At 34.2% G+C, this 11,243-nt stretch overlaps 1 protein-coding gene across 1 annotated transcript; it reads right to left on the bottom strand.

Annotated features, from left to right (window-relative positions):
* Nucleotides 1–1,513: 1,513 nt before the first annotated feature.
* LOC134711799 (uncharacterized) lies at nucleotides 1,514–5,281 on the bottom strand. Its single transcript, XM_063572723.1, has 4 exons — nucleotides 5,248–5,281; nucleotides 4,862–4,931; nucleotides 2,705–4,493; nucleotides 1,514–2,566 (listed from the first exon to the last, which is right to left on the bottom strand). Exons 1-4 carry the CDS (start codon nucleotides 5,279–5,281, stop codon nucleotides 1,514–1,516), a joined length of 2,946 nt encoding a protein of 981 aa, XP_063428793.1.
* Nucleotides 5,282–11,243: the final 5,962 nt, after the last annotated feature.

Raw genomic sequence — 11,243 nt, 5'->3', positions numbered from 1 at the left:
AGAACCTATTAGCTATATGTCAACTATATTTGGTGTATTGAATGAATGTAAGGTGAAAATGGATTTCCCATTTGGTTTATCTGCCTTTGACCTCATTTTCTTGGATCATATTAAGGCTATGTGATACATGTACTTGTAATAAAGCTTTATATTTAGGACTATCAACATAAAATCAATGGCCAGTAAAGAATGTAGGAAATTTCATCGTATGCACTCTTATGTATACCTGTAGAGGGGCTTTGGTTGGTGATTGCATTAAGGTCAAGGAACAATGAATGGGTTATGTCACAGAATTTGCTAAAATTTTGTATACACATTGACGATTGTAAGACAAATTTTAGAAGGTTTTTTGTTTATTTTATGTTTTTTCTATACAAATATGCACCCAAAATATATGTAAATGCAAGAAATAAAATCTGCAATATTTCAGATAATAAAAGAGATAAATGATTTTTTTTTATTTTCAGTTGTAGTTCAACAATCCAAGATTGTATGCAAAATTTTAACAAAATCTGTGACATAACCAATTTACTGTTCCTTGACCTTAAGTAGTCAAATTACTAGCTCGTCTAGGTTGTGAGTGGCAAATTTGCTTGTGGCAGGTGAGCTCAACTCTTATCTTAATTGACTTGGATTGTCAGTTTTCCTACGAATGGTTCTACCTGGGCTCTCTGACTTCCTCCACCGATAAAAATTGACTGCCACGAAATAGTATAAAACTTTGAATGGAACCTTGCACACCAATCAATCAATATTAACCTGCATACACAGGGGCGGATCCAGCCATTTTAATAAGGGGGGATTCCCAACCCAGGATAAAAAGGGGGGTTCCAATCACATGTTCCCATTCAAATGTATTGATCGTCCTAAAAAAGGGGGATTCCAATCCCCGAACCCCATGTATCTGCCACTGATACAATGTAAGTTTTAATGTTTGTGGCTCATAAGCTGATTTTTCCTCATGTTACATTTCTAAGGTCCATTTCTAATGAAATATTGGATATTTAGGTTGTCTAATGGAGTGTGACTCATATACAAAAATAAATTGTTTTTCATCTATTTTATTTACAAAAAAAAATATGTACACATATGCAATATATTACTAGTACGCTATTGGTATTTTATATATATTCAAATTGCTGTTTTAAACTGGATATTTCATAATTTCATTATATATATTCTCGCCACTTCAATGAACCTTGACCAATGTTTCAGCCATTTTTTGCCATTGCTGCTAAAAAAAACAGACTAGGAACATTGTACATTTACAGCGCAAGCTAAGTTAAACAAATGATTCCCTGAGTATATCAAACTGTTTTAACATATGTGCTTTAAAGAGATCTAAAGACAGTTTTTTGTAAATATGAATTGTGAATTTATCAAGAAATCAGAATATTATATTTTTCAACGCTTTTCCTGCAATATCTCTAACAACTGGAGGTATCCACTAAAGATCTTCTTTTGAAAATATGAAGTGCAAATGTATAAAACAATCTGAATCTTATTGCTTTTTTTAAGATTCTGGTGGATTGTTATTTTCATCCTTTTTTAGGCCATATCGTTTACGTCTGGCGTTTGATGTTTTTGGTTTTGGTGTATTGGGTGGCATAGGAATAAATTGTGCGGGTGGCATAGAAATATGTTGTGTCTTGATATTCGTTCCAGAGAGGACTTTTATAATTTGCCAATTTGAAGAAAGAGTTTCTGTTGGTTGACATTGGTTACCGTTCGTTATGCAATCTGGAATAAGTTTTTTAGCAAATGTTTTCATTGTTGATTTCAATGTACCACCATTTTCTCCTGCATCTTGAAAGTCATTTATTGTACTTCCAGAGCTCGAGCTTTGGGTTTCATCTACGGTATCGCTTAAACAATTAATGACTGCAATATGCTGATCATGCAGTTTCTTGAATACTTCTATGATTTTGCTCTCACTCATATTTTCAAGGACAGGAAACAGATCTTTTTCTTGCACCTGATAAAACCCTATCAGTTCATTATCATCCAGCTTTTGAATGATGTCTTCAGTTGGATATTTATCATCCACTGCAATATCCATCAAACTATGAAATTGGTCTTGTTCTAAGTTGTTGACCGATTTTTTTCTTTCTTTCTGCTCTCTGATATTCCTGTTTTGATTTCTTGTGGTATCATTTGAAGCTGTTGTCCTATCGGCATGCTTTTGTGTTGATTTATACATTTTATTAGAAGCTGTTGTCTCAACAGTCTGCTGTTGTGCTGGTTCTGACATTTTATTGGAATCTGATGTCACATCAACCTGCTGTTGAACTGATTCAGACTTTTTATGTGAAACTGTTGTCTCACCAGTCTGCTCTGGTGCTGGTTTGGACATTTCATTGGAAGCTTTTAACTCTTCGGCCTGCTGTGGAGCTGATATAGACATTTTATTAGAAGCTGTTGTCTCTTCGGCCTGCTGTGGAGCTGATTCAGACTTTTTATTGGAAGTGTTTGTCTCATCGGCATGCTGTGGAGCTGAAACAGGCATTGATTTCACGACTTCACTTTTCTCTTTCTTTTCATTCCTCATGTTTTTTAAAATTAATATCTTTTTTAAAATTTGTGGCCTAGTATTAATTTGATCTGGGGCTGGGTAGCTGTCTGGTCTTTGCAATTCAGTTTGCTTTTTGACATTTCTTTTTTGTGTTTTTGTGGTACAATATTTTTCTCTAATGATTTTGCTTACTTTGTCACTTTTGCTTTTTGGTATAAAACAATTTTTAACAGATGACTTATGCAGCCTTGAAAATCGATACTTTCTCTCAGAGATGTTGCAATATTGACCAGATGCCTTTTTCAGCCTAAAATTTGGAAAGTTATTCTCCCATTTTGCCCTTTTCAAAGCTAGTTCTGAGTTCATATCTAAAGTTCCACCGTTTGCTGTTGTCTCAGCAGTTTTCTGTGGAGGTGATATAGACGTTGATTGCGTTGAAATAACTTTATTTTTCTCTTTCTTTTCATCCCTGATCTTTTTTAAAATATATGTCTCTCTCATATTTCGTGGCAATGTATGAATTTGATCTTGTTCTGGGTATCTGTCTAGTTTTTCTCTATCTGTTTGCTTTCCTAGATTCCTGTTTTGTTTCCCTTTGGTGCAGTATCTTTCGTAAACCATGTAGCTTACTTTATCCCTGTTGCTTTTAGGGATATAGCATTTTTTACCAGATGAAAGATGCAGCCTGGAAAATCGGTATTTTCTATTACTGGCGTAGTAATTTTTACGAGATGTCTTTTGCAGCTTAAAAGTTCTATACTGACTTTTCCATTTTGGCCTTTTAGAACCTAATTCTGGGCTCATATCTAAAATTTCATTGGAAGCTGTTGTCTCAGGTGGATGCTGTGGTGCTGGTTTAGACAATAATTCTGCTGACATAACTTTACTTTTATCTTTCTTTTCATCCCTAATCTTGTTTATGATTAATGTCTTTTTGATGTTTTGTGGCAAGTTCTGTAATGGTGGTAGCAGTTTTGGAGTACCAGGGCGATTAGTGAAGGGGTGTTCTTGCATGCATGTTTTCTCTATGTCGGGTAATAATGGTGGTAGTTTACCAGTAGTGTCAGAGAGTTCTTTCGGGTATATTATCTTCTTGTTAGGTTGCTGGTGTTTTGGAGTCTCTGAGAACGAATCTTCCGCGTATTTCATCTTCTTGGTTGGTGGCAGTAGTGGTAGTTTTACTGGAGAAGATGGTGACTTGTCCTCGTATTTCATTTTCTTGTTAGCTAGCAATTGTGGCAGTTTTACTGGAACAGGAATGTTCGATCTCTTATCATGTGTTTTGGGCTCGTTCCTTTGTATTTCCTCATTTTTAGAACAATTTTCAGTGTCCTTGCTTTCCATAGATAGTTCACTCATGTGATACTCAATTTCAAATTCATGATTCAGAAAACTTATTTCTGAGTCGGACCTACGCAATGTGCAGCAGGAGTCAACACACTCGCCGGTAATGCACTTGTCTGATTCTAGTATATTTTCATGAATTGGTGTCATTACGTTTGTTCTTCCAGTTCTCCCAATATAAAACGTGGTGTCATCAATAATGACAGCGTTGGCTTCGGTCATTTTTCTTTTATACTTTTTTAAGCTACCATTTGGTGAAATCAGAAGTTCCTCGTTGAACAGTTGGTAATGTTCGCGTTTGACGTCTAGAATGAATTGTGGAAAAGGATTTGGAATATTTGAGCGGTTGCTCCTTTCAATTGTTTTGTAAACATTTTTCAGGGTTTTCTTTTTATCAAGAAAAAACTGTTTCTGTTTCTTTAAGAAATGCAGCCTATCTTTCATGGAAATTTGTAGATTGTGCATGCATCGCTTCATGACATGTCTGTCAGCCTCTATATAATCGATGTATTGCTCTATTTCTTGCCTGAGCCTATTCTCGGAAAGTTTGCTCGGTTGCATGTTTTGTAGTTTTTTGGAGGATGTTTGGATTGCTTCCTCTTTTTCTTGAATTGAGCACTTCCAGTTGGCAAGCAATCTGAAACAATGTTTTATATTTGTTCTTAATGCAATTACTGCATAAAATAGCGTTTTTTAAACATGATAGTACATTACGTCATTTTTTTCACATAAATCAGTTGTATAAAGAACTCAGTGGACTCTTATCACAACATCAGCAAGAAGTGGTTACATTTACTAACCCATGGAAACATAAAGAATGGTAATTCCTAATTTATGATTCTAAAGTGGTGACAATACAAATACGAAACCATGTATACTTTTTAGAGGATAACCTTATGAGTTGCCATGTGATTTATTGTTTCGGACTTCTTCTTTTTTACAGATAATTTAAAAATTTGATATTGTCTCATATTCCATATTTGTGTAAAGATAAACTAGACTTACTCATTCCCTGTCCTGTCTACGTATTCCACTGTATCATACTCTATCTGGATTTCCTGGCTTCTTGATTCGACTAAAATATACACAAAGCTCTGTATTAGTTAATGATGTGGGATGTTGATATACAATAGACAATCCATATATTGCATTCAGTGAGTCTGATTCATTGTCATCGTTTATTTCTGTTCAATTTTGCCATTTGAAAAAAATAGTTGGGAATATTGAATAATGAAAGACGAAATACCACCAAAACAAAAACTAAGAAAAAAGAAAAAGACATACAGAAGTCAATATATACAGGTTAAAAAATATCTGTACAATGTCAAGCTCCGATTTGAGAAAAGTTGTTCACAAAAAAGATACACTTAGAATTGTCATCAGCACTTTACCGAAAGGACAAAAACCTGAAGTAAGGCTAATCATTACCTATGGCTAGGTTGTAGACAAAGAACAGGTTTGTCAGTGGTGGTTCGAAAAGAAGGGGAGGGTCCGGGGTTGGAACCCTCCTTTTTTTTACAGCATTTGTCGTTACATAAAAGGGGGTTCTAACCCTGGACCCATGCCTTTTTGGACCTGCCACTGCAGGTTATAGGAATGGGGATGACACCATGCTGTTCTATACTGTAATACTTTCCGTTGTATTTCGGTATCGATTTTATACATCAACGTTAGGTACGATATTTGTTATGCCCCATTTATGAGCATTATGTTTTCTGGTTTCTGTGTCCGTCTGTCCGTCCGTCCGTTCGTCTGTCCCGCCTAGATTAAAGTTTTTTGGTCGAGGTAGTTTTTGACGAAGTTAAAGTCCAATCAACTTGAAACTTAGTACACATGTTCCTTATGACATGATCTTTATAATTTGAAAACCAAATTTGAAATTTTACCCCAATTAGTTCACGGTCCACTGAACATAGAGAATGATAGTGCGGATAGGGGATCCGTGTACTAAGGACATATTGTTGTTATGAGTATTTCAAATCATATTTACACTAAGTCTTATAACAGCACGGAACTACATATTAATAATTCGAAGACGATATTTGTAATCGATATGTACGAAATATGCTTTCGTTTTATTGTGCACCTTTATTGTTGAGTAATATTCCTGATCGAAAAACAAAGGGAGAAAGTGAGATAATATGTTGATCAGTATACTTCGGCATAGAAACATGTGATTATGATCCTAACATTTTTTCGAACACACAACTTTTTTGGGGAAAAGGGGAGGGAAGTAAGTACACTGATCGAAGCAAAGAGGTGATATTTTGACTAGTAACTGAATACTGAAAAGCATTGAGAAGAATCTGAACTACACGGAACGTCTGATAGAGTCGCTCCGTCGATTTTCCAACTCTATTTATCGAAGTCTCGAAAATCAAATTACTTCAAAAGCATCGGAATTCCGTTCTAATCAAGCTCCCTCTAATTGTTTTCTTAACAAACCAAAAGTCAGTTTTTAATTAAAGCAAATAAGTGGCTCCTTAAACTTACTCTTTTCTTTCGTCTTCTTGTTCACAGCCTGCTTTGGTGCCATATTCTCGACTTTATCACTATGAAAGAGAAAACAAATATTTTGTTTTCATATTTCTCAGCTAAAAAGTAAGGAATTACAACTTGAAAAAAGTCCATATAAATGAAGGCTGTCAACGTTTAAAGCGTTGGGTTTTTTTTGGGGTTTTTTTTTGTGTTGGAGGGGTATCCTTATGTTAGATTTACGAGTTTGACTGTCCCTTTGGTATCTTCCGTCCCTCTTTTGCAATAATTTAATTCTTGATCTAGCAAATAAGATAACTTTAATCCAACTACCCTTGTTAGGCTGTATATGGTTCTATATATATATACAAATTATAATGGTAATAAAGTAATTTAAAAAAAACTACATTTCGAACATTTACAGTACAGTTCTATGTTTCTTTAATATACGTATTACTTTATATAATATTGATAAAATCAGAATAAACTAATGTTAAATATGCTTACCGATCTTTCTTCGTTCTTTTTTCCATAATTTTTCGTCTTCACTGATTGAAATAATTCAATATATGTTTGCTTCGTTAATAATCACTGCTTACTGCGACAGATGAAACTGTGTAGTGAAGACACGGAGGTGCCGTCACTTAGACAACGTTTCTTCTATTATGACGTTACGCTACCGCGACCTTTTACAACACATGCAATCTTTTATATTGCAACGCACATTTTAGGTTTTACGTCTGTCAAGATAGTAAATGTTGTACATAACTGCAAAAGTTTTGTCCGATCTGCGGACAATTCACCTATCAGTAATATATACAGAAAGTACGAAAATCAGGCGCGGGTTCAGACATTTAGGAAAAGAATAAATTCGTCCCCCGGACCCCCTAATTCATCCGCCAATAAAAATGAACACTCGCAAACCATAAGTCGATTATAACCGACAATACCATGAACAAAAAGAAAACCGACTAAAAATACAAATAAAAGTTGAAAAGATTGCAAAGAATGCTAAAGGAACAGTCCGAATTCCACAAAAAACTTATTTGGTGCCGTGGTGTTTACTGTATTTGGTTCCGAAATTTTATAAAGACACATAATGAAATTAACGGTACCAATTTTCTTGCACCAGATGCGCATTTCGACAATACATGTCTCTTCAGTGATGCTCGTGACCAAAATATTTGAAATCATAACTGTTTTGATTTCACACAACCGTTTTGATTTGTTTTGATTTCTTTTAGGTCTACAGCGGCTTTGATTTGATTAAAAATTTTCGTTGGTTGGTTGGTTCGTTCGGTAGTTCGTTCGTTCGTTTGTTTCGTTCGTTTGTTAGTTGATTGGTTTGTTGCTCGTTCGTTTGTTCGTTCGTTCGTTCGTTCCTTAAAAAAATATATACATAATTTGATCTCTTCACAAACAACATGCGTCTTTTTTATTTCATTCTTTCAAAATGTTCATTTAGTAGTATATTTACAGCATACGGTCATATAACAATATGTTCTTCTTGTATAACTTATATTAGCATGATACTTAAGTTCTAACGGGAGGAATGGTATTTGATTTTCATATGATGTGTGAACGGGTTAATAGTCTTTCGGTCAGTTTAATTGAGGTCTAGAGCTGGCATGTCAGTAACTGCTAATTCATGTTGATCATTGCCATTTTGGTAAGTTACTTCCGTAACATATTTTAACATCGGACTCGGACTTCATTTGAACTGAGTTTTATTGCGCGTATTTCTGTGTGTTTGTTTATTCCACATTGGCTAGAGGTATACGAGTGGTTTGAGATATCACAAAACCCGCATTTTTTACGCCTGTTCCAAATCAGGGGTCTCATATTTTTCTAGTCTTGTGTGGATTTAGATTTTTGTTTATTTATGATTCGGAGTTTAGTGTTGCGTCCTATCTGTGAATTAGTTAACAACATTTTAGGGGTGATCTGTAAACCGCATCCACATGCTTAATTTGCTCGCTGAATTGAAGGTTCTTCCCTCCTAATTGAAGACCTTTTTGGTGACCTTAAGCTATTTTCTGCTCTTTGGTCGGGTTGTTGTCTCTTTAACATATTCCCCGTTTCCATTCTCAATTCTATAAGAAGATGTATGTCATTCAGACAACCGTCAACCAGAAACAAATCATGTAGAAGTTATCAACTATGTAGGTCAACGAACAACCTTCAATAATAAGAGCAAAAACCAATTTATAAAAAACCCAAGATATTAAGGGACCCGAAATGAAAATGCAAAAAAAATATAACTAGAAATCTAACAAAAGCTAAATATTAGCGAAATTTGTATTTTCATTTCTGGGAACTTAGATGAAAATAGGAAATGCTACTTATTTCATTATTTAAATGACATACACTGAGTCCAAACAAATTACTAATTTTTCACTTGACCTCGACCTCATTTCATGGATCATTGAACAAGATTAAGGTTTGGTGGTCAAGTCGATATCTCAGATACTATAAGCAGTAGGTCTAGTTTATTCGGTGTATGGAAGGACTGTAAGGTGTATATGTCCAACTGGCAGGTGTCATCTGATTTTGACCTCATTTTCATGGTTCAGTGGTTATAGTTAAGTTTTTGTGTTTTGGGTCTGTTTTTCTTATAATATATGCTATAGGTCTTCTATATCACGGGCGACACTCGGCTAACCGAGAGATTGGTCGGTTAATCAATATTGAGTATGCGGCTATATCGGTAGTTGGTCTGTTAATCGGATTGGTTATACGTCTGTTAAGAGTAAAACGCACAATTTATTGTTAAACTCTATCAAATATACTGAGTTTTGGTATATTATATGAACCAAATCAAAAAAAGAAAAGTGTCTGACAAAATTATATCTATCATAGAATATGTTCCATATGTAAAAGTATTTCAAAGTCTTCGCAAATTTCAGTAAAACTAAAAGGCGTCGCGCAAGTATCTGGTATTTATGTTTATATGCATAGCATTTTTTTTAATTAAAGGCGAAACAAACAATTTTAGATATCATTTAAAGGACACACATTGTACTGTAGTTCTAAAAAAATGAATTGACATTAGTGAATATTTAATAATTGTAATATAACGTGAGTAATACCACGTTTCAGTGGATATTAGGGGAATACTGTCTGTTAATGGGTTGGACAATTAAAATTGAGTCAGTTAAGAGTTATTTAGCCACGACAATAGTTTTGCTACCTTTATAACTATATCCCATTGAAAAAGTTCAGAATGAATTGTACTTGAGTAACAACATGACAATTCGGTGCAACAGTATCCTTCTAGTAAGAGCATTTTTATTTTGACTTTCTTTGCATTTTATCGAAAAGTGTGTCACTTCAATATAGCGTGATATAGATTGTCCACTGGAATATGCATGAATTCATTATTAACGTTTTCAATCCGCCGGGTACATATAACATGTTGTCGTTCTCATATGCACATGATATTTGCCACTGGACGTCAAATCTCAATTCGTCAATATAATCCTTTTGGTTCTTTTGTTCTATTGCTTAATCATATGTTGTTTACACACCATTCTACAGAAGTAAATGGAAAGGAGCGAATTCAGCTATATTTCAATTTGTTATCTTAAGTTCAAATTCATTTTATTCCGTTTAGTACCTTTCTTCATAAGTGCAGAGGAGGACTGCAGTTGTTCGATTGTAAAAATCTAGCATTTTTTTACCAATTTGAGTACATCGCAATCCGTTGCTGTTCCCCCCTTGAAGTTTTAGTTTTTGACAGGAGGCCAATGTTTATCGAACTCCAGTCTCAAATAACATAAAGTAGATATACAGTAATAAAATTGCAAAGCATATATATATAGATTTCGTTGTCTCTACTTATAACATAAAAATAAGGAGATCTGGAATAAATGCCAATAATGTTTTAACAATCATCTTCAAAGGCCTAAATAACGAAAAGGTGGCTGCATGTCTTTTTCTCATTATTTTTCTCCCTTTTTCTTAGCAATGTATAACTCTCTACTGTCTTTATCTATTCTATATTCTGCGTCTCCATCCAGATTCTCGTGTATACCATGAGAGTCCAGATTGGGAGTGTTGTTTATTTGTGTATTTTTAAAATTGTTATTTCACTTTTCTCTTAATTTTATTCATTTTCTCTTTATTCTTGCTCTATTCTTTATATTTATGCATCCCAATAGATTTGACTTATTGATGTTTAATTACATTACGACGTTTATCTCTGATGTAGATACTTGTTACCAATGCAGATGACAAATTGGTGCCATTCATAACAACGAAACAGAATCTACATGATGTATGCGACCATTCTTGGATGAAATTATTATTACTTGAATATTACACCTTTTGAAACAATTTTTATCAATTTCCATTGTCTAAATTTATGTTTCATTGTTCATGTGTTGTTTCCGTATATTTTAACAACTCGTCTGGGGCCTACCCATTTGATCCGATAACAGTTCACGAGCACAGTTGGCTTATTGCAAGGGGAAGTACTCTCTCCAATCCATTTTTTATTGTACGTGAACGATTTTGAAATGGAATTTTTAAATAACGATGATGTACCGTATGAAGTACAGGAATTGTTTCTATTTTTTCTTATGTATGCCGATGATATACTATTTTCTGATTCTGTAAAAGGTTTACAAGATATGTTGGACACACTTTTATTGTACATTCAATAATGGGGTTTAACTGTGAACAATGCAAACACAGAAATCATGGTATTCAGAAATGGTGGTAATGTGAGGGTTGAAGAAAAGTGGTGTTTTGATGGTAGCGTTATTGACATTGTTTATGATATTTGTTATTTAGGTATACTGTTGAATTATAACGGAAATGTTTTAAAAACTTAAAAAAAACAATTAGCTGAGCATGACAGGAAAGCTGTATTTGCCTTGAAATCAAAGGTGTCATCCTTATATTTGAATGT

This window comes from Mytilus trossulus, chromosome 1 (genome assembly GCF_036588685.1).
Source record: "Mytilus trossulus isolate FHL-02 chromosome 1, PNRI_Mtr1.1.1.hap1, whole genome shotgun sequence".
NCBI lineage: Eukaryota > Metazoa > Mollusca > Bivalvia > Mytilida > Mytilidae > Mytilus > Mytilus trossulus.
Note: the sequence above shows the minus strand (reverse complement) of the source record. Positions and strands in the feature narration are given on the sequence as shown.

Bases quoted from the DNA above. Each gene is read 5' to 3' on its own strand.
- LOC134711799 (XM_063572723.1), bottom strand. From the start codon at position 5,281: ATGATTAGCCTTACTTCAGGTTTTTGTCCTTTCG. The intron at 4,932-5,247 runs GTAAAGTGCTGA...TGTATATTTTAG, and splicing joins TTCAGGTTTTTGTCCTTTCG to TCGAATCAAGAAGCCAGGAA. The intron at 4,494-4,861 runs GTAAGTCTAGTT...ACATTGTTTCAG, and splicing joins GTAGACAGGACAGGGAATGA to ATTGCTTGCCAACTGGAAGT.